At 44.4% G+C, this 22,721-nt stretch overlaps 6 protein-coding genes across 6 annotated transcripts; 2 read left to right on the top strand and 4 right to left on the bottom strand.

Moving 5' to 3' along the window:
• Positions 1 to 51: 51 nt before the first annotated feature.
• BHQ10_003684 (uncharacterized protein) lies at positions 52 to 933 on the bottom strand (the record flags this gene model as incomplete). Its single annotated transcript, XM_040875967.1, has 1 exon — positions 52 to 933. The coding sequence occupies one exon, from the start codon at positions 931 to 933 to the stop codon at positions 52 to 54; it is 882 nt and encodes a 293-aa protein (XP_040732188.1).
• A 6,668-nt stretch (positions 934 to 7,601) lies between these two features.
• On the top strand, positions 7,602 to 9,505 carry BHQ10_003683 (uncharacterized protein; the record flags this gene model as incomplete). The annotated part of the gene is made up of 4 exons (XM_040875966.1): positions 7,602 to 7,685; positions 7,754 to 8,060; positions 8,117 to 8,910; positions 8,966 to 9,505. The coding sequence occupies 4 exons, from the start codon at positions 7,602 to 7,604 to the stop codon at positions 9,503 to 9,505; spliced, it is 1,725 nt and encodes a 574-aa protein (XP_040732187.1).
• A 2,523-nt stretch (positions 9,506 to 12,028) lies between these two features.
• Positions 12,029 to 14,111, bottom strand: BHQ10_003682 (uncharacterized protein; the record flags this gene model as incomplete). The annotated part of the gene is made up of 8 exons (XM_040875965.1): positions 12,029 to 12,259; positions 12,319 to 12,408; positions 12,481 to 12,811; positions 12,874 to 13,119; positions 13,202 to 13,353; positions 13,412 to 13,678; positions 13,746 to 13,858; positions 13,910 to 14,111. The coding sequence occupies 8 exons, from the start codon at positions 14,109 to 14,111 to the stop codon at positions 12,029 to 12,031; spliced, it is 1,632 nt and encodes a 543-aa protein (XP_040732186.1).
• A 1,060-nt stretch (positions 14,112 to 15,171) lies between these two features.
• BHQ10_003681 (uncharacterized protein) lies at positions 15,172 to 16,218 on the bottom strand (the record flags this gene model as incomplete). Its single annotated transcript, XM_040875964.1, has 3 exons — positions 15,172 to 15,642; positions 15,702 to 16,099; positions 16,158 to 16,218. The coding sequence occupies 3 exons, from the start codon at positions 16,216 to 16,218 to the stop codon at positions 15,172 to 15,174; spliced, it is 930 nt and encodes a 309-aa protein (XP_040732185.1).
• A 1,394-nt stretch (positions 16,219 to 17,612) lies between these two features.
• Positions 17,613 to 18,818, bottom strand: BHQ10_003680 (uncharacterized protein; the record flags this gene model as incomplete). The annotated part of the gene is made up of 4 exons (XM_040875963.1): positions 17,613 to 18,109; positions 18,173 to 18,447; positions 18,508 to 18,653; positions 18,720 to 18,818. 4 exons carry the CDS (start codon positions 18,816 to 18,818, stop codon positions 17,613 to 17,615), a joined length of 1,017 nt encoding a protein of 338 aa, XP_040732184.1.
• Positions 18,819 to 20,563: 1,745 nt separating this feature from the next.
• Positions 20,564 to 22,612, top strand: BHQ10_003679 (uncharacterized protein; the record flags this gene model as incomplete). The annotated part of the gene is made up of 2 exons (XM_040875961.1): positions 20,564 to 21,634; positions 21,686 to 22,612. 2 exons carry the CDS (start codon positions 20,564 to 20,566, stop codon positions 22,610 to 22,612), a joined length of 1,998 nt encoding a protein of 665 aa, XP_040732183.1.
• Between the last annotated feature and the right edge of the window lie 109 nt (positions 22,613 to 22,721).

Here is a 22,721-nt window from a genome sequence, read left to right as displayed (position 1 = left end):
TCCAGTATGCAATGCGCCTATCTACCAACCTTTGGCCAAGCAAAAGTCTAATCAATGCATCAATTCAACAGGTGGTCTAGCAGTATGCGCAAAAATCTTCTTGCCCTCTTTCTCCGAAGAGCCGATCATGAGTTCATCATCATCGATATCTTCAACAATCGATGTATCCTCCACCATCACAGCGGGAAGATTTGGCGATCCACCATGATCATTTGGGTGGTAGATGAGTGTGCTTGAGCGACTGCGTCTAGTGCCCTCGGCAGAGGAAGGCCACGACCCATTGTTGCGCGCAATGCTAGGAGTGGTTTCCCTTTGGGCACCCTCTGACGAAGATGCCACCGAAACAGGTGAAAGGGGGTCGCTCTCAGATTGCTGCTGTCCAGCCGTGCCCAGCCGGGCAAGCGCATCAGCCAAATCACTAGCGTGGACCTCTTTGTTAGGTGGCTCCTCATTGCGCATCACCCATCCATGCGGCGGACTGGGGGGCGGGCTAATAAAAAACATCTTTTGCGACTGCGGCGCTTCGAGTAGCTTCTTCCTCTTGGCGTCTTCCGTATTCTCAATGGGCGTCGGTTCACCGAAATAGATACGAGCGCGAACCCCGCATTCGTCGAAAACCGTCTTTGTTGATTCGAGGAGTTGTCGGACTTTAACGGCGTCTTCAACATTCAGAAATGAGCAGACGATCCGTCGGAAGCTGGGGAGGGGCGAGAAGGAGTTTAGCGCGGCGATGGAGGTGATTCTCTCGCGGATGGCAGCTAGGGAAGCGGGTTGGAAGACGCGGAGGTTATGGAGTTCGGTTATGATGAGCGTGTTGCTAGGCGGGCTTGGTCGTGAGAGAGGTGGTAGATTGGAGAGGTCTAGTGTCAGGGAAGGTTTAGACCTGGGCGAGGATTGGGATGAGTGTGAATTGACCTCGATCAAAGAAGCCATTTTGCTGATGTTGCCTTTGAAGTGTTTGTGCTCTTCTGAGAGTAGTCGCAGTTTTTTCGACAAGGTATGAAGTTGCTCTAGAGAAGAGGAAGAGTGCGATAGCTTGCGAATTCTATTAGAGGTAGATGGCGGAGGAGAGTTGCTGCGCTGTTGGAAGGTTGCCACCGTCATCGTCGTAGATAAGCCGATAACAACGCGCTAGTCCTGATCCGGCACAGAAAGCGGTCTAGATCTGAAGGAACCCCTGAAGATTCTTTCTCTTTCTTCTGTATGTCTTTCTGTTCCCGAGGACGAGATTTCTGTCTGAGTTTGAATTGTGTGCTTGCTTTCACTTTTTTTGCAGATTCTTTGCTTGATAAACGACTGACTTGATGGTTCTGCATCCAGCCTTTTATCTTGTGCTTGTTTGCCGCATACGCATCCGGCCGCAGCGTTGACCCGGTGGCGCAGCAGCCACTCGGCTCCTTCGCAGGCAGATCACTTGGATTGCCTCAACGTTTCCCCACAAAGTTGGCTGTGTAGATAGTCTATGGAGCAGAGATTGCGACTTGCCGTATGCGGAATAAGAGCGAATTCTTCTGCCTGTGCTACCCACTGACTATGCTGATTGCCCTGGAGAAGACTCCGAGGCACAGAGACTGCACGGCCACACTTTCCCTTGATACCCGCTGTGGCGCAGAGCAGGCCATTCAGCGCTTGACAACCACTTGTCAATCTTCACCCGTTTTCCATGGACTTTAGATCTTGAAACAAGATGCTGTTTGATTCTTCTTCGCTGCATAATCTACTGTTCATTTGTGAGACTCGTATGGTTTTATCCACGTGTGTAGCTCAGCCAGTCCGGGCGTGCGTGTCCTGACCCAGCATTGTACGTACTCCGCATCCGAAAAAGTCAAGACACAGCCTCAAAACCAACTTCATCTCAACAATCCTTCCAACACATCCGGAAACTATGCCTTTCTAGACTCATTAGAGATACCCCTCAGCTTGGCCGAGCCAGTTGCGGCTCGTAATGCGCAATATAGCTGATCAACCGAGTGCTGAGCATTGGCGAAGCGCCGCCGCATGGTACTTGCGCCATGGCTATCGTCTGATAGATAAAACCCATACACAGCCAAGGCAATCTCAGGCAACCTCATTTTCAAGACAATGCGAAAATGTTTAGTGGAGGCTGAATTGATCTGATATGGCGAATTTTCAACTTTGGTATGGGTACAGTCGTGGTTTCGTCGGCACGATGTACAGCTGCCGCAGCTCTGATGTGGAAATGACTTACGAATACGATGAATAGTATATTATAGCTATATTTCGTCGACGTAGCTTCATTATTAGCGTTGCGGACTAGAAGGTCGGGCTACCAATCGTTCTCCTAGAATTGGTGTTCTTCAGCTTCACTCTATACCGGATACTAAGAAGTCGTTTCCATCCAAAGGGCCATCATCGCGAGTTTCGGTCAGGAAAAACTGCTCCAGATTTTAATCGAGCAATGGCCAAGCAATGCTTTCTTGGTACTTGGGACAATTGTCTCGAACCAGCCATTGTGATCACTACACAGCCCCTGAACACGCGTAATCAATAGATACATGTCCGCGCATTCCGACTCTGATATGATTTAAGGAACCATCAGTACAGCTTGCTGTGTACCAGTTACAGTTCCAGGGGATACGGTGGTCTTTGTGGATCATCTGCTGATCTGAATGTGCCTTTATCCACTGTAGCATCTTATGAAAACAATTACGTGAGTCGAATATATATATAGAGTGATATACACATAAAACAATCTATCTATACATGTATACCTAGGTAAGACAGATCTGAAGGTACCTAGTCAACTGTGACGTGTTAATTCCCCAGGCCGCTCCGTCAGAGTTATGTGTTCGTTCTTGATCATTATTCAAGATCGGCAAAAGATACAGAAGACTACTAGAGGTTTCAGATATCTAGGTAGATTTGTTTTCACTGGTATTTCATCTGACATCAATCATCAGGACCACAATATATAAGTATACCTAGGTAGATCTGAAGGGTAGGATTGAACAATCAAACTTTCCAGATCAAGCTACCTATAAGTATATACTCAAATCAAACTTTGATGCATAGTCTTTCTTCAACATTTGGGTTCAATGGTCTTTGTTGCACAATCACAATGCCGTATCCTGAATGTTAGTATCATGGAGAATGTGTGATATACAGGACAAGTATTACCAGTCAATTTGGCCTGGGGAGTTTCCAGTTAAAAGATCATTAGCACAATATTAGCTGTCTGCCTAATTAGTCTCAAATGTCCAGCTAACTTGGACGAGACAGGCAGGCATGCAGGAGCATTGACCAACACCTTTATATAAAAAGCCAAGACAAGAGTTTCCCCATGGTCAGTCCATACTCAATGCTCGAGGGAGACAGGAGCAAAGAGACTTCAGAAGGTACTCTTGGTTGACTGGCATTAAGGGTTGTAAGCGACGAGTTTTGACATAAAATGAATGCTACAATCCCTAAATCTGAGGGGATAGTGTAGGGTAATGCTCAAGTGGAGAGTAACAAGCATAGAAGAGATGATTTGTATTAGTGTACGTATACCTGTAAATACTGCTAGATATCTTGGTTCTCCTAGAAAGAGAAGTTATACGGATTAGTGCAAGATCTGCTGAAGGAGTGAATGTGCCCCTTTTCAGGGCATCTGTTACAGTATCCTCGATCCCATGATTACCATTTGAATTGAGTCTTGAATAAGGGGTATAATTCTAGGGGTCCTTGGTCCATCAATTTGACTTTTAGGGGTATCTCGACTGACCACGATGCATGGTTGATCAATCTCCAGAGCTATGTGATCACGTTGATTTGCTTGTTATACGAGACCTGGCTAGGTGTACATGAATTGGAAACCTTCCTAGACGTCTCAATTATCCAGCTTCTACATCCTAACATGGTAATGTTCAGCGTGACCCTATCTTGCCGATTGTTAATGGACATAGCAGCCAATCAGGAGATTTGATATGGTAAGAATAGTTCGAGATACTTGGAAGGCAAAAGTCTATTCTTTGTCAATGCCCTCTCCAAATAAAGTGCTGACCATGCTGGTGGGTTATGCAAGACATGGGATACCACCCTCCAGGATACTGCTACTAACCCATAAAATGCAATTTTGGCCGAGTCGCTGAGAACCTAAACGCAGAATATTGTCTCATTGGCGATCAGACATGGAAAGTTTGATGCTGTACAGTCATAGTGAAAGGCTATCAGATCAAGACGATCAGATTAGGTTCGAGCAACTGCTACCTAAAAACAGCAACTTTGCGGGGTTGACCGAGATCGACGATATGAGACTATCCAGAGCAGATATTATGACAAATAATCTGTTTCTCGCGTGAGAAGGGGCCATCTAGGAGGCCTGATATGAAAGAGATGTGTCTTCTGCGGGGTGCATATTGCGCTTCAATCACACACACACTATGTAGGAATTAAAATTCGAACCAAACGTCAGCAAGACAGAACTCACATGAAGTCATGAGAGCACATACGCACTTACATCTGCTGGCTGCAGGCTGTGGACCGCAGCAGGAGTAAAATACCTCCTCGGGCGCTAGTCAAAAAAATCAAGTAGGCATTCTTAGTTAATACTTGCATGGATATGACGAGGGCAGGCAGATTTCTCGAAGAGTGTATTCTACGACTGGTCAATTCCCACCATTGGAATGTTGAGACTTGGATGTCACCCGGTTCATCTATGCCATGAAATCTCATTATTTGTACTTACCTTGCTTTGCCCTTGGTGATTCTACAAATTATTAGAATCCGAATGTGAAAAACGTGCATCAGATCACATCACCGGAAACGAGATTCCGTTGAGGGGTTATATTTATAATTGATAAAGATATAGGACAATCATTTTTACCGTCTGGCAGACATGTGAAAGATAAATATCCGTTAGATCAACCACGAATCTCCGTGGAAGACCTCGATGAAAGTCGACCCAAGACGAGCCCACCTTCGCCCTTCGATCACCAACCCTCCTAGATCCTGACGTGACAATGTCCTAATCACCTAGGGTCAACAGGTGGCTKCCCTAATTTTTAGATCAAAAATCAGATTTCCTAATTCGTGACTCATTTATTGACCAGGGATTTCTGCTATTACTTTAAAAAACGTGCGGACGCCAGGTTTGACGATAAAACGGTCGTGCACGGGGATGATGACAACTGCTTCCACCCGGAAAGCGAGACGATGATCTCACTGTGTAATTTCAACTAAGTTGAAATCAAAATCTTGTTATTTTGCAGCGATGAAATCCCTCAGAAAGCTTGAAAAAGATCTTAGCGGACACCGTGCACGAAACACGAGATCAGCATAGAACATCTACAGAATCATCATAGTTACACACGAAGAAGGAAAAGTAGAAATAGAAAAAATCAGTACGTAGACCGGACCTAGAAGTGTAAATCATAGAAGTCCGGCGACTCCGAATCCAGAGACATCTCCGTGACACTTGCGAAATCCTCGCCAAAGATTACTTCATTCCATGTGGGTGTTCTGTCCAAGGGCGAGGTCATTGCTTTAGCTGCTTAGGCCAACTATCGTGACTGGCCAGTTTAGTGAGATGGGGCGTCTCAAGAGCAGAGTCTAATGGTGACAGATAAGTTAAATGTAACTACCTAAGCGGCCTAGTGCTGCAGGTGTGAAACAGCGCTAAGGCCATATGGCAGCCTCTTAATCGTGCCTAGCGTACAGCCTCAAGTCTTGGAAAATGTGCGGAGTAACAGTAACTTACGTATTCTAGGAAGGAAAGAATTTTTATGACAATTCTTTTTTGTGTACATGTCCGAGAATTGGCCGTTTTTTACTTAACCTTGTGTAAGCCTCCCTCGTTTCTAGCTAATCACACATCACATTTAATTTACCGCAAAGTTGGTGGCACTATGCAGGACGGACATTGTACCTGAAAGAAGAATTCAGAAAAGTAAAGTCACTTAATTGCCAATATGCGATTGAGCCACAATTAAACAAGCGGAAGTTTCTGACCGAAAACTCTATAATCTTGAAAACTTATCAATCGGACAGCGATGTCACTATCCGGAGACGGCCCGCAGATTCTCCTAGCCCTAGTCAAAACGATCCGGAATGTTCCAAGATTACGAGGGGCTTGCTCTTTTCTTTTCTGTTTTGTCTCTCTTAGAGTAATCAGTAAGTTCTTATCAGAGCCGATTATGTATTGTCAGCAACTTTTCTGTGCACGTTACTAAAGAACCGTATCAAAGACGATCAGTCTGACTCTTCTCTGAAGCATGATGACGGACAATGACAGTGATGTTCAAGATGCTGATGATGAAGATGATGCTCTTGTTCTACCACCAAACACTAGACCGAAAACGCAGTACACACGTATGCACACACTGACCATCAGATAGCGCTAAATCTACTAAGACACACCAGGGATCTGAATCCGAAACTTGCTTTATTGGGTAATTGGGGGGCGTTTGAGTCTAGACTGCAGAGATCATAGCATTCAGAGCGCAAAACGGTAATTACTCTCGACTCTCAGGAAAATACCACGCCAACCTCTTATTTTATTGAAAAAGTTAGGTATAGTCACTTATAGCACCGAAAAAACCTATAGTGACGACTGTATTTGTGAAAAGAAGGAAAATACTCATCAAAATGAGGGGTTCGATACAGGGGTAGCTGATCATCCCCTCATATCGCAGTTTTCTATTGGACGTTGACCCTGACATAAATCCATATCCCGAGGTCGGTGTGAAGAACCACTGCATGTACTACGTATGTAGACTGTCCAGGTACACGACTCAATGCGATGCATCCAGAAAAAGGCCGTATGCAGGTGGCCTTGTGATGTGTATTCTACGAGTAATGTCGATGGGTTAGGGTGAGTAGATGTCGTATCAATTACTTGAAATACATGCGACTTGTAAGTACCTGCCTACTTGGATATACTAGTTATACCAGACAGTCATAAGAATGCATCCGTTATGGGCCGGATTCTGGTCGCCATCGGCATCCCTATGCTATACAATGCGGCTTAAGTGGGTAAGGACCAATGACAGCAACGCTAGAAATTGAGGCCATAGCTCGTAATCGTATTAGTGAATGGATTGTTGTGGGTACGTCAATCAACTAGCAATCAATGAGAGACAAGCTACAGCCACGCAAAAATGGCCATGATTGCCAAATCCGGACACGAGAGGAGTCCAACGTCTGCATTAGACTTCTCCTACATTACTTGTTTAGGAATGGATGCAGTGCCCCAGGTGGGAATCATTGTTTCACTTTGTGAACAATCTAGTACCTTCTACCTTTCTAGCTGCATGCTGCAAACAAGCCCTGCTTCACTTGTGCCAAGGGTTCACAACGACTATCTGACAGCTATCAATGACTAGGTGTGCCTAGAAATGTCTGGTATCAGTTTCATGACCGGAGGTTTTTCATCAATCCCGCAAGCGTAAAACCCACACAAGACACTAAACTAGGCGATTTTCAATAGCCCTTTACCATGGCTGTGGTACAGTCTCGTGGGAGGTATTTTCAGGTTACTTATTAAACTGTCTAGTCTCCACCCCTAGATTCCCTCACCTCAACACCAAGCAAGACTAGAAATCAGGATACTGGTTCTTCACACTAGACTTGTATACGTACTGTATACACACGAAGGCTTCACAATGGTGCTCTTGCCGGAATCTCCGTCGAGCTTCTACATTACTTTTGGTCTGAACAATATTGTTGCTCGAGAGACCCGGGTCGAGGTTTGTTACAGCTCATTCTCATATTTCCTATAAACTTCGTGACAGAAAAGCTTACTGACAGACTTTAGCAGAACAAGCCCACCGCTTCACCGGACGACTCTCTGCTGAGGTCAAATAGTCCGACAGAACGGCTGAAGAATCATGTCTGGCCAGCCCTGAAAAAGGGCATATCGACAAGTCTCGTAGAAAGCACTAAGATAACTCGCAAACGCCAGGATAGCCAACCGTCAAATGTGGCATTGCCATCTGTGACTTTCGAAGCGAAACAGTTGAAGAAAGCAGCAAGCGGATCCTTGGCTGAAAGGCGGGATATCGCTTTGGCAGGGTTGGGTATTATGCCAATGAAGGACTGTCAGGGACCACGGATGGACTCGCGTGAGTATACCTTAGCCTGAAGATTGATATGAATTTGTCAGGCTGACGCTATTCAGCAACTATCCCGGGAAGAATTCCCGTTCACGGAAGGTCGAATAGTGCTCCGGGATCATCCGCCAACCAGACACCTTTTGAAAGATCTATCCAGGAGCCCATTTCGGAACCACTGATACTATTTTCACGAACAGATCTAGATATTAAGAAAGCTCCTGTCAAAATTGAAGAAGTACGGGATGCTGCTAGGAGCCAATCTGCAGCCGAGCGTGTGCGACCATCTGACCTGAAAGAAACCTCGTTTCTCTCGAGTGAAGAGGTTTCGGAAGTCCAGGAAGAAGACAAACCACCAGCAGTGCCACCCAAGTCGCCCCGTCTAATCAATCGTTCAGCGATGGCCCTACCAAACATAGCAGAGGCGCACCTAATAACACCCAAAAATAGCAACAACAGCCTGCGGCCGCGCGCCGCAACGGCGATGGAAATCCGACCACGCCGACACATAGCTGAATTGCATCGACGCAATGAAAGCACCCCGATAGCTACTGTATCAAAGATTCATATCTCACGACCAAACCAGAGAATCGTCAAGCTCAAACATGAGGCGGGCGAATCAGCAATGCACAGCCAAGATCGGTCAAAGAGAAGGCGTAGCCTGCTCGGAACTGGGGACCGCACATCCAAGACATTTGCAGTCGAAAAAACCAAGTTCTCCCAGTTACCTGTCGGAGTTACTCTACCAGATGCAAAGTCTCAATTCAATTCTTCCGACGTCGAGAAACTGCGAAAGCAGGCAAAGACCCAAGCTGAGAAGTTCAAAGTACTACAATACCATGAAGTGAAATCTTTATCAAAGGTGAGCCAACCCCAAAGACTCAGACTTAAGCAGCATGCTGACTAACATACAATAGGAGCTTCGATACCTCGACGCGCGTTGCGATTACCTCCGAACTACGAGCAAAGCGCTTCGTGCAGGACGCAACCAACTCCACGAACGAGTGATAGCTCACCTCCGCTCCCCCCGATCAGCCAGTAACTCCCGTGAAAACATACTAGGACAAGAGGAAGCCATGGTACAACTTGATAAGTCGATCGATGAGTGGGTAACCAAACTCGAGCAAGTCGACAATAGGAGGACCCGGGTTCGACAAATGCTGCTCGAACACATCGCTGCCTCGCTGATACTGTCGGCCAGTTATGACACTCAGGCTTCAAAACAGGAAGATGTCTCTACCATTCAAAATGAAGCTGACATCGAAGTTGATGCTCTCGATATTGAGTTTAATGATGTTGCCAGTGTGGCCCGCGAGTCGATCAAGATATATGCAGACTATGGGGTGTATGGAGATGGCGAGATGGCGGATTTACTGGCCGACATTGAACGGCAGATGGAAACGATGAATGATTCTCGCCGACCTCCTTCGTTTTCAGAGTATAGTATTGTGGCTTAGGCCAAAAGCTCTTTTCTTCTTTTGTCGAGGCCGTGTTGACATGTGCCTCGAATGTTCACTTCATTCATATTGACGATTACCCCGGCGGTGTTATTATTATGGCATTCCTTTCTCTAGCGACGTTCCATATGTCAATTATTATGTACCTTTCTTTTTTTCATTTCTTTTTCTTAGCGTCATTTCATCTAGGAACATGAATCTCCGACAGACACTTGAATAATTTATTATTTAGACATTGCTTATCCGTTTGACGCTTGCTCTATATCACGCTCCTTCATCCAGCCAGAAATCCATAGACTCTTCCATGATGGCGTAAGTGATCATTGAGATATATAGAGTTGTCTAGTCAAGTCAAAATGTCAATTGATGGAAAGTCTATTAACTTAAAGTGAAGTGTCAGTGTGAGTGAAGCGCCTTTCTTTGTCTGAACAGGTAGGTGATATTGAATTTGAATCGTAATCCTCAAATCTAAATAAGTTTCTTATATACAAAATTCACTACTAGTATGATTAGGTGCGAGCGATACATAGTATGCTCCGGTCCATGTTTCTATTCCAAAGGCGTCGAGGGGCTGAACTGTCCGAGACTGGTCTGTGACTAGCCTTCGGTGTATATGGAATCAATCAAATTCTTTACGGAGTATGCAGGAAGAAATCTAGCTACTACAGGTTTAACAGGTGCAGGTGTAGGAATAGGTTTAGTTTTTGGAGCCTTAAATTTAGGTGTATCTAGAAATCCCTCATTAAGAGGACAATTATTTGACTATGCTATCTTAGGGGTTGCTTTTCCCAGAAGCCACAGGTTTATTTGCTTTAATGATGGCATTCCTTTTATTAGAAACTGCTCAAGCAATACATATTACGAAAGCCGGACAGCCTCATGAAATTGATTCCAGAAAAACTTTTCCTCCTCTGAATATTGCTCTAAGATCATTCCTTCGTCCAATTCCATGCTGCATATTCTGATGCTCTGTCCTGCATAAGCTCCTGAAACACATCTTACTATCAATGCAAGCAAATATAATCATCAATAGTAAGCTCAACATTTTCGGAAAAGCTCCCAATCCAAGAGAATTCCATTCCTTCCGAGGAACTCAATGAACGTACGAAAAGATTCCTAGCGTACAAACTCACACATACCTAGAAGGAATTGCGGGAGAGGAGTCGGCTATTAGCATGTTTGCCATGCTTGAAGACGGATCAGAAGTGGATGGCTGTTTAGGCCTGATATGATCGCCTTCGTTAACACGTTTGGTGACATTCAGTTTCCGACTCTGAATGTATTTCTGCCTATCGGGCATTGTACGACAGAAGGGAAGGGCAATAATTGCTGGAACCAGAACTGCACCAATCTGGATGCGCTAGACAGCATTGAGTCGATTATATTCTCCTCGAGCGTTAAGAGCAGTTTCAAAGCATGCAAGTATGGCAATCGTAATGACTGAACCTAGAAGATGTCCTCATCCCTGGCCGGAGAAAATCCAACCGAAAAGGGCTCCGCGTGAATGGAGACGACCGCGCTTAGAAACTATTGCGGCGAACATTGGATGATCACCTGGAATGCCAATTCCTGTCGAACCATGACATTAGTCAACATCTGCACATCTCCTTCTTGCCAATCATAGTTTCGACAAACCTGTCATCTTCAACGTTGGTGTTGGGATATCGTTCGGTAAAGAGATAAATAGGATGATGCCAATCATACAAATAATCAATATTTGCCATAAACGGATCTCCTAATGTGACTGATGCATATTGGAAGAAGATAGTGTTTCTTGACCAAATTTGAGCAGCACTACTTATTTGCAGATTTGACGATCTCAAGAATTTGGACTTGATCAGACATTCTCAATGGTATTTTTGCATTGAAGAACTTCATCATGGGCTCTAATTCGATATCTGATAGATTTGCCATCATCATGGACAATCTTGCGGTATCACTAGATTCACCTTATCATGTTCCCAGCGCCGTGAAGACCATTGCCTACAATTTGGTGGGGTTACGGTTGGGAAGCACTTCAATGTTGGTTGGAATAGGCGAATCAATAAATTTCCTTCCAATGAATACCAAGCGATTCTTGACGAGATCGGGATGGTGTCTTTACTGCTTAATCAAGTGACATCCCAGTTGAGGCGATTTTGAATTATGTGTCTGCAATCTTGGCCTTATGAAAACTTGCCACTTTTTAATGCAAGTTAGATCTAAGTTTAGGAGGGTGATTACCACAGGCTCATACTTGTCTCCGGATGACTACGAACCAAAAAATCAAAGCGAACACGCATCAGTGTCAGCTTGGATTGAAATTAACTTCGGTTAGTGTAGAGTGAAAAATTATTTAGGCGCGAGAACTCCAAAGTTCGATTATGAGTGTCTTCAATTTCGAACTTTGAAAGTAATTTGTATCTATCGACGTATGACCGATGTGTATGACATTTTTGGGAATCTTGGGACTTGGAGGCACTAAGTAGCCAACCAAAGTCGATTTAAGTCGCGATAACTTCCCTTTTGAGCCAATCAGTCATCTCAAGCTACTGGCTCAAGTGATTCCAAATGGACATGTCCATTTTTCTGGTCACTGGAAAGATTTGTGGACATCGTCACAACCTGAGTGCTGGCCTTCCGGGGATTCTTCGACTCGAAGACGGAATCAAGTTCCTCTAGGGTGCGACCTTTGGTTTCGACGAAGAAGAAGTAAATTACGAAGAATTCGAAAATATCCCATACCACGAAGAAAACATAAAACCAGTATCCAATCTAGGAGGTAGATGAGCACAAGCTTCAATTTCTCGGCCATATTTTGAAGTGGAACTCACGTTTTTGAGTGCAATTGGAGCTGCAAAAGTGTTAACAAATCCCGCACAACCGCTTGTAAGCTGCATTACACCCATTCCTAATGATTGAAGCTATCAGCAATCGTCAAAAATTAACAAAACAGATTGTAGCTTGCCTTTCGCGCGCATATCGTTTGATAAAACCTCTCCGGGGTAAATGGGTTGCATCGAAGTGAATCCAATTGCGAACACGGATCCAAAAAGATAGATGAAAGCTATAGAAGCTGAAGAAGATGCATGACTGCCCGTGTGCACATAACCAGCTGCTGTACCAGCGGCGAGAGCAAGGCAGACTGCCATACCAGCTGTCGATGCAAGCAGCAATTTGCGTCGGCCAACAACATCGTGCAGTCTCGCGCCAATCATTGCGGGAATCCATCCAGTAATTGCATAAATGATGTTTAAAAGGAGCTTCGTGTTGGTATCTGTGATTCCAACATTTTCAAGCAAGTAGGGTAAATAATAGGATGCCACACTAAACACGATATCATCCGGTCAGATCTCATATTTCTACACTGGAAACAGAAATGGGCTTACTTATTTCCCGAGAACTGTCCAAACCATGAGAATGCGATGTTCAATCCAATTCTATATCTTCTTGCGCGGGTTCGAAAAAGCACCCTTAGATCGAAGAAAGTTCGCCAGGACAGCATCCCTTCGCGCTCAATAGATTCCGAAACTTCCGCAATTTCGAGATTAACAAGCGGATGGTCGTGCACTCCATTGGCGTGCAATTCAGTCAAAATGACTTTAGCCTCTTCAAGTCGACCTTTTGCGAGCAGCCTTTTCGATATTAGTATTCTTGAGCATAGAAAATAATCCAACTATCTATACACGGCGAAAAACTATCAAGACAAAGACTTACCACCTCGGAGACTCTGGACAAAACCAAATACCTAGGGTAACGAGTCCAGGGCAGAGCATTTGAAGCCATAATGGCAGTCGCCAATCAAGCTCTCCATCATTTGAAAGATTATTGTGGGCGGCATATACTGCGGCAGTTGCGATGATTGATCCCTGAATATCAAAAATTAGGTTGTTTTCCGAGACATTAAGACTATTCATTGTAACTTACCAGATAATATAGTGTATTGTACATGCCGGCTACGGTTCCTCGATATTGAGGCGCTGCAAGCTCGATGAGATAGAGTGGTGCAGATGTGCTGGCAATCGTGGAACAGAAAGAGAGCAAAAATCGACCTCCCACAAAGGTTTTCAAGTCTGACGCTACACAAGTCACAATTGTACCAATGCAAACACCGGCACAGCCAGCGAATATTGGTAGACGGCGGCCACGCCAATCAGCAACCCAAATGAAGAGAGCGCCAGCCATTTGCCCAATCTATAAATCGATGCCAATATTTAGCTGGGCTTTCCGAGCGCCTGTAGACATGAAAGGAGGGTCAAACCTGAAATATAGAGAAAACAATTCCAGTTCCAGCACTTCCGCTCGACGGAAGATTGTAGTACTGTGTGTAATTTGGTAATGTATTAATGCTGCCCATCAGACTCCCATCGAATCCTAAATTCGCAATCAGAATCTGATCAAGATCCCTAGAGTTGAATCACTAACCATTCATTGTTGAACAAAGAAAAATAAGTCCGCAGCAAAGATACATGCGAAGGTAGCCACTTCCCCATGGGTCGGGCTTGGAAATGAGCAGTGCCTCAGCCAGTCGTGAGCTACCAACAATCTGCAATTTTTCGTGCTCAATCACTTCATGTCCTGGCTTTACAGTCATTTCACTCTCGACTGGCGCCACTTGAGCGACCATATTGCAAAAAAGAAAACAGCTAGTTGCTTTTAGGTGTGTTATTAATGAAATTCTCGGGCAACATTCGTTATGCAGAGACGATCCTTTTAACCCCGGATTCCAGATCTCGGGGATTCAGGACGCGGGGTTTTATATTATTGTGTCTTTTGGACAATAAGTGATCGCACGGATTTTTCATCAGCAAGCTCAGTAGACTCGGACAATTGGTTTGAGGCTTGTGAGGAGCAAACAAGGTTAGGCGCCCATTCCACGATAGTCCGCGCATCTAAAGCGGTTAGGCAGGGGATTATTGTCGTCGGTACCGTGCCACCGTTATGCCAAAAATGGTACGAGGAATTTTCGTGTCTCCCCGCTCTAAATTCACCACGGGTTACCAAATCCTCGTTCGGAAGGTTCAGGCGGCTCGCTGACGGCCTAGTGAAGATTGCGCTTTCCGGAATTTGACATTGATCTATCATCTTATCGGGATGAGCATGGATTTTGATAAGCATTCGGAACTTTCTGAGAAGCAATATATTCCACAACAGCCTGTCTCTCCCCCGAAAGACAGATCGATACAATGGCGACCCACTTCGGATGAAGTGCCACTCGGTACCAGTTCTGCATACCGGTATGGTAGCAGTTCGACTGCAGTGAAGCAAGCTCTATCTGCTTCCGAAAACGAGTGTTTTCCATTTTCATGTTGAAGATCTCAAGATATTATCGGTAATAAGTCTACGAGAGTGATGACTGCGTCAGACAAATTTTGGAGGTACAACAATCGGTGGCAGTTTTATCTCTAGCTGAGATGAGGCATTGCCACACCCCCAACTCATCAGAATCTGGAGTTCTACGTCGAGTTATAATTAAGATTTACACAGCCAAGCCAAACGGCCCTTGATTCTGAGTATTACAGCGGACACATTGCACTCTCGGATTATAGATATGAAATGTTCAGTCTGTGATTGTTTAATCAAGTTCGCCATAAACCATAAATTTTAGCCTAGATAAGTGCCCTTTCAGCACTTCTCCAGCATGAGAAAGCTCAGCCGTTCCACGCGCAAAGCAAAGAGGAACTATCTCAGTTCAAACCTAGGATTTCTCTGGTCTCTTCTAGAACTGATTTATTTCCCATGACAAGTTGAAAATCGGTTGACTTGTTATATTCGAACCAAGCCGTGGAAATGTACTGTGAATATTGCTCTCTGTTTTGACTGACGAGCTCTGTGAGCCAGTGCTCTTTGAGGTCTCCAGACGCGCCGGTTTCGCCTATAGCAAATGGTTTGTTTTTAGCTGCAGAGAAATGGTTATAAAAATTTCTGTAGCACCATTCAAACGTTTCATTTAAAGACTGCGGATAGCAGTCAATGCCGACGAGATCAACAACATCATCTCCTGGGTACCATTCATCCAGAGAAGAAGCTGGGCCTCCACCCAGGTTGTTTGGCGACCAGAACATCAATACCATCGGATTGTCTGCGACAGCTTCAGCGACACGTTGAAATGATGCAACAAATTCTGCAGATGTTCCGTAGTATCGGGGTTCCGCAGCCTTGCCAGCACATGAATGAGATACAATTTATATTGTAGGGATAATTATGGCGAGCTTACCGGATCAACGTACCAATTCATTTCGTGACCGTATCGTAGCCAAACAAGAACTCCTCGATCCGTGAATTCTCTCATCACAGCAGCTATCTGAGAGGCTACATCTGGTGTGATTGCGTTGAAGCCAGCCTGAAGCACGGGCATCACGGAGGCAATAAAAATGGCCTTTGACTCAATAATGTCGTAGAGTTCCTCAAGGAGTTCATAGCCATCGTAGTTCTGGGACGTGATGTGGGAATACATCCCATAAGTACTGGAAATAGCGCCAAGCCTGTGGTTGATTTCGGCCATTGTGTACCGTGGGGATGACACGCCCTCTGTTTCGTTGCCATTTGATGGCAMCCAGCCAATGGCAATACCATCCTTTTGAAGTCCATACCAAGGAAGACCACAGTTATCAACTAATATCCGTCAGTTACCAGCACAATCAATACTATTGTTATAGAGTTGTACACATACAAGGTATAACAGACCCGGTGATTAAGGGTATGAATGGAATGATTTGAAGAAATGACTTCATTCTGGACTTCAATGCACGTTTTGCGGTTGAAATTTATTTGTGTGGAAAGAACTCCAATGGAGACCAAAATTGTGGCATTCAGCCAGATACTTATCTTACAGCATTATCGAACGACAGGTGAGAGACCGTTTTCACCGAGCAAACCTATTCCATTTCTCTTTCTTCCCGCACTCGTCGTCCACAGTCATACTAGACGGAGTGATTTGTAGTCTTGTATTCCTAATTAGGCACGGACAAAAGAACGTAAGAGTATTTCTCATCAAGCTATAGCTGCCGATGGTGGGGGCTGCCTTCAAATCATATGTAATGATGGTACCCGGTAAAAGTTCGCACGTTGTATACTATAATTTGGAGTGGCTTTGAGCATATCAGTTTTCTCCTCGACCACATTGCTGAGTTGAGTTGAGTTGATAGACGACATAAGAATGCGGACATTGCTTTGAAAATGAGTAAATAGCTGAACGTATCTATCAATGTCTTCAAATTTTTCAGCGAAACTGTACATCGACATTTTAGATTTTGATGATGGATTCTGAATGTCTCGGCTTTCCCCGGCCGGGGTGCGTCAAATTCCTTAACGGGTGCGGGGACTTTGGGGAATTTGTACTTGAATTTGTGGAGCACCGGCGGCCATAAGTAGGTCCGCTGACTCGTAAAACTCTAACCTCCCTTTTCCTCCTGGTCACAAAGACCGTATTTTGGTGACGCTGACCAAGCGGCCTGTAGGTTGAGGCCATAGGTTGTTTAGCTGCACTCTACAGGCAGTAGCCAAGCAAAGCAAGGTGACAAGTTACAATATTGGTTTGATTACATGTGTTCGAATTTCCTAGAGTTCGTAGCAGAGTTTTGATGAATCAGTCTCCAATATCAATTAAATTCATAAAATCTTATAGACTCATCATCTTCATTATTATTTAAGAGAAACATACTGGTAATTCGTATACACCGCGCCCTAGCATGGTTTGAATTGTCACGAACTCACGATGGAGTCCTTCTCCCCACCCCCTATTCTACGCCTTTTTGATTGAAAATGTTTTCCGGGTAGCGATCATCGTCGGTGAGATTTTGCAGAATATACACCAGCTATATCATGAAACATTCTGCTAGTCTTGCTAGTAACAAGAAGATTTTCTAAAAGTGTTTTTGTCTGCTACAGTGTGAGGCCTTATAAATACATGTTATAGAGAAGAGGACTATTTCAAGAACTCAGAGAAAGGAGCAAAGAAATATTTTTTAATTAAAAGAGGATGGTATGATGTGTCCATTTTCCTTGAAATTCTGCAAAACTCGAATTACTGAGGGTGATCTAACCAAAACAATGGAGAGGAGTCCATAAAATTTTCGATCATGTCACATAGTCCTTCAGACTCATGCTAGCGAGTGATAAGCCGAGTTCAAGACCCGTTTTCAGTGTTTGAGATTGTTTCGTCAATAACAACTGATCCTTGGTTGTATACGACGTAGTAAGTGGCATCGTTTGCCGGTGGTCCATATTCAAACCAGGTGCAGCTGATATAATACTCCGAGTAGCTACCAAATCCCGAAGAAGGATTGATAACATTCTTAAGCCATTGTTCTCTTTGGGCAATTGATGCGGAGCCACCGCCTGAAAGCTGTGTGCCAGTCTCACCAATTGCAAAGGGAATCTTATTTGCAGCAGCATAGGTATTGTAGAAGTTTCCATATGCAGTTTCAAAACTTGGAAGACCTTCGTCTGCATTGGGATAATAATCCATGCCGACAATATCCACATACTCAGTACCAGGCCACCAAGGTGCTACTGGTTCGGATGAAGTGTCGTCGTTGGGCGACCAGTACATGTGGATCATATCATTTCCGCTAATCGCATTGTACATGGTTTTCCAAGCAGTGAGGAATGCCCCGTAATTTTCTAAAAAGCATTAGGACCCTGATCCAAAACAGCAAGATGGGTTTTGATGATTCGATCACATACTTCCGCCAGGATATACTCCTACGTTAGAATAATAGTTCATTTCGTGAGCAAATCGGAGCCAAACAGTCGTTCCCTGACTGGTAAAAGTAGATTCGAAATAATTCGCAACTGAATCGCACAACCCAGGAGTAATATCTGTCCAGTCGACATACGGCATAAGCGAAGCGATCAAGACAGCACCCGATTGTATAATATCGGTCGGGTTATATTGTCCGTTCCCACCATAGGAACCAGAGTTGACATTGTCCGAGGTTATTTGCGAGTAAACGTTATATCTTGTACACAAAGTTAGAGTCTTGAGGTCAACGCAGAAAGATGCCTTAGTTTATACATACGTCGCTCCTTTCTGGCCCGTGTAGCCATTCAAGTATTCCATTGTGACCGCCGGATTCCAATTAGGAGCATAACCAAAGTAGACCCCATCATAACTAATCATTGAGTCCGATTTGATACCGTATTGTTCTGCAAGGCTGTTGCTCTCCTATTTTCATGAAATGGTTAGTCCTTTTCTCTATCATAGCCACATGATTGAAATGATCGAACTTACGCGCTTGTAGTCCGTCTTGCCGGCGAACAGAGAGGCATTGAACGCCGACGCCACTCCAGTGAGGCTTAATATGAATGCTATCCCTTTGAAAATAGCCATGGTGTCTTCTGCGTAGACTTCGTAAAGAAAGTAGTGTCAAGATGGAAGATGTAGACTGTTCACTTTATTTGATAGAAATTCATCTTGAGATGTCGTGACACATGGGAGATTTTATACCCATTATCCTACAGCCTCGATTCCTCAACAGTATAATTGGAGGTATACCTAAAGTAAGCTTCAAGGTAAATGCTGACTGCACTTGCTTTTGGATTAGAAGACGTTATTCGACATTTCGAGAATAAGGTTACATTTCTGAAAGCCGAAAAGTTGAAGCTATACTATTTCGGGAGCGCGGAGTTTTTGCATCGAGACAATCTCGAAGATGAGAGAGCAGCCGGCCGTTTCCGTTGAGTTAAGAGAGCATGATGATCATTCTCGTTCTTTAAGATACAGTGATTCTACTTCTGACTGCTGAAGTTTACGAATACGGACTGTAAGCACAGGTTCGATGGTAAAGTTGATCTTGTCCGGTAAGTCCAAATAGATTACTTAGATCACCTTCTTGTTAGTCAACTGGTTGTTTCAGCGACCTAACGGGGTATCTTATCAGACAAATCACGATCTTTAGGTTTCGGCAACGCCGTCGCATTTGATTGATAAATTAGGAAAAAGCTACCCCAATTCTGCTAGCAACTAGAGATCTGAGGTCCATGTGGTAACACAGACTCACTGGAAAATGGTAACTTTATTCGAAAAGACGGAACCCTCGAAACGCATACACGGCAAACATCGATTTTCAGGAAAAGTTACATATGCCTGTTTATATGCGAGGCCTTTTCTTGTGTTGGTTTCTGATATTACACAAGAGCACGCGCCAACTCGTAAGCCGAAAAGTACATCCGCAAAATTTATATATATATATGCATATTCAATCTAATATCTGGCGAGTTCGAATTCACCCATCTGCTTTCGTAACGCTGGCCGATCAATAGATTGCGTTAGAATTTGCTTGGAACTTGATATTCTAACTGACATGTGAATGATCATATCAATACAAATATGACCCGGCTTAAAAATTGTCCTAGGAATGGATGTGCCAAAAGGTGCACCAAAGTCAATGGAAAGAAGACGATAAGCGATGGAACAAGCAAAACATCCGTGTTTCAGTATGTATACATTCCAGGGTGTGACGGATATTACAAACTCCATTCTCAGCAGAACAGTAAATTAAGATTTTTCCAATGAAGCCGCAAAATGTGGGGAAGACACTGTAAATGACCTGCCCGACTCCATAGTCCAAGCTAAGACACAGCGCTAGAGGTGGCCAACAGTCCAACTCACTGCCGCGGTTAGTACTCGCAACGACAATTGATTGATCCTCACGTCTCATCCTCATGTTAAAACGAGCGACGTTGACACAGGAGATATGGTATCGCAGGAACTAAATCGATATTTCTTGTGACTATGTTCTCTATTTTTAGAATGTCGACAGATTATGCAGATGACAGGGACAGTCCACCGGCCTCACAGATATTAGAGGAACAAAGTGCAGTTACCGACCAGTCCGGCAGCGATGATCGGAAGAGAAATTCAAAAAGCGCATCGATCCGTCGCAATACCTCAGCGTGTGATAGCTGCCGGCAACGAAAGATTCGTTGTTCGGGTGGGCAACCCTGTACGGCCTGCGAGTGGTATGAGAAAGGTCATTTGTGTCGCTACGCGCTGCCACCACCAACTTGGAAGTAAGCTTTGGCATAATTCCATTCCGTTTCTGCTGTATCTAAGCACAAGAACGTTTATTCATCATGACATCTAGGCATGTTTCAAGACTGTCCAAAGAATTAGAGCAATACCAAATCATTTTTAGTAAACTTTTCCCTCAGACGAGACCGCAGGAAATCGTCGATCTTCCAAGAGATGCGCTATTACAAATCCTCAACAACAATCAGCAAGATTCGCCTCTCCAATCACCATCCGGCCAGCTACAAGCAGAAGAAATCGATTACTTATCCGTCTCTACACCTCACAACAATCTTGAGATGCTGGAATATATCCCGGAAGAACATCCGAATGTCAATCCACTAGACGCACCTGACATTCGACCTAGCATTTCAGACGACGTTAATGCACTTTCGTCTCTCACGAGCAAACCTTCGACTTTTCAAGGAATAACCTCACTCTATGCTGTAGTCAATGCAATGCTCCATATTGATCCAAAACTCAGCGTTGCTTCAGACAAGTTGGAAGAGCAAGACTCGGACGTCAACTCATCCACTAGATTTTCCACCATCTCATCCGCTACCCACGAGGAAGCAGCTCGTCCACTTACTGCTCTTCAATTGATTGATGTGTATTTTTCAACTTTCCACCACATTGCACCTTTGATTGATGAAGCATCATTCCGCAAGACGTACATGTCCTGCCAACGGACAGACGCTCGTTGGATGGCGTTGTTGAACACAGTGTTTGCTCTAGGAAGCCTTGCTGTTTCTAAAGCCGACGACTTGTCACATTTTTCATATTATCGGAGATCGATGACTTATCTTAACCTCGCCTCACTCGGTGACCATCATGTCGAAACTATCCAAGCACTCGGCCTGATCGGAGGATTTTACCTCCACTACCTGAACCAGCCGAATATGGCTAACTGTTTACTGGGGGCTGCACTACGGATGGCGGCATCATTGGGGCTATACAAAAACTTCGAAGGCGTTGTAGAGAAGAGGGCAAGCTTTATTTCATTGGAACTTAGACGACGAATCTGGTGGTCCCTGTTTTGTTTGGATACATGGGCTTGTATGTCCCTTGGACGACCTGCTTTTGGTCGATGGGGTCGTGCAATATCTGTTCAACCTCCGCAGGGAGGACTTGCAGATGTAAGTAATACCGAGCCCTTGTTACTCACAGATCACTTAAACTGCTCACAGGAAGAGCCGCACACAGTATTGCCGCTCGTAGAAAGTATCTCGTTTTGCAAGTTGGCCACAGAAATTCAAGAAGCGCTTGCACATTCCCCTTTGCTTCCTTATGGTGAACTCAAAAATCTCGATACGAAGCTTCTCCAGTGGTATGACCACATAGACCCAATCTTCAAAACTCATGAACCTGCTACAAATGGAATCGAACTTACCAGCATTTTGATGCGCTGGAAATTCCAAAATCAAAGAATGCTTTTACATCGACCAATTCTTCTCAATTGCGCTCTGAAGAGATTGCCTTATGAAGAATTGACCATCGAAGACTGTCAATCTCTTGAGATCTGTGGGATTGTCGCCAAGGAAACAATAAAAGACATATCGTCTTGCGAGTTCACCAACAATGTCCTTTGTGGAAATGGTATCTGGTACCTTTACCAGGCTGCAATGACACCTCTATTGCTACTGCTATTACCTAAGATCAGCATCGTTGACTTTCGAGTGAGACAGGAATCATGTCGCGAGCAAGTCGAGATGACCTTGAATACGCTAGCAAAGCTGCAGGAATGGAGCTTGACTGCGTCCCGCGCAAAGACCTTCCTACGCCAAGTGCTCGCTGCCACAAATCGTGCTGGCTTTGATGGCCCTCATGATTCAGTTCCTCGTAGAAATGACTTTAACAATCATGCAGCTTATGGTCAAATGAATACAGATCTAGCAGCTTCATCAGAAGCCTCACGAGAAAGTTTGCCAGAAATGCATGATGATGCTACTAGGACTGTTCTATGGAATCTCGTGTCACAAACGGAGAGAGATTTGTCTTCGGAAATTATCGGTACTAATTTCAACAATTTTGATTTCGCCTTCTTCAACGATCAGGATTTAGGCTTCGACAATTGTTTCCCCGTTTTCCCGGAACAGATGACTCGTACAAACTGAATTTAGTCAATATCATAAGCGAGTCAGAGTTTCATTGAAGAGCGAATGCAAATATTTTGAGTGACTTACGTGTTCTAAATTAGGTGTAGTAACTTAGAAAGAAGCTTTG

The sequence above is a fragment of the Talaromyces amestolkiae genome (assembly GCF_001896365.1).
Source record: "Talaromyces amestolkiae strain CIB chromosome Unknown scaffold6.1, whole genome shotgun sequence".
Classification (NCBI taxonomy): Eukaryota; Fungi; Ascomycota; class Eurotiomycetes; order Eurotiales; family Trichocomaceae; genus Talaromyces; species Talaromyces amestolkiae.
Note: the sequence above shows the minus strand (reverse complement) of the source record. Positions and strands in the feature narration are given on the sequence as shown.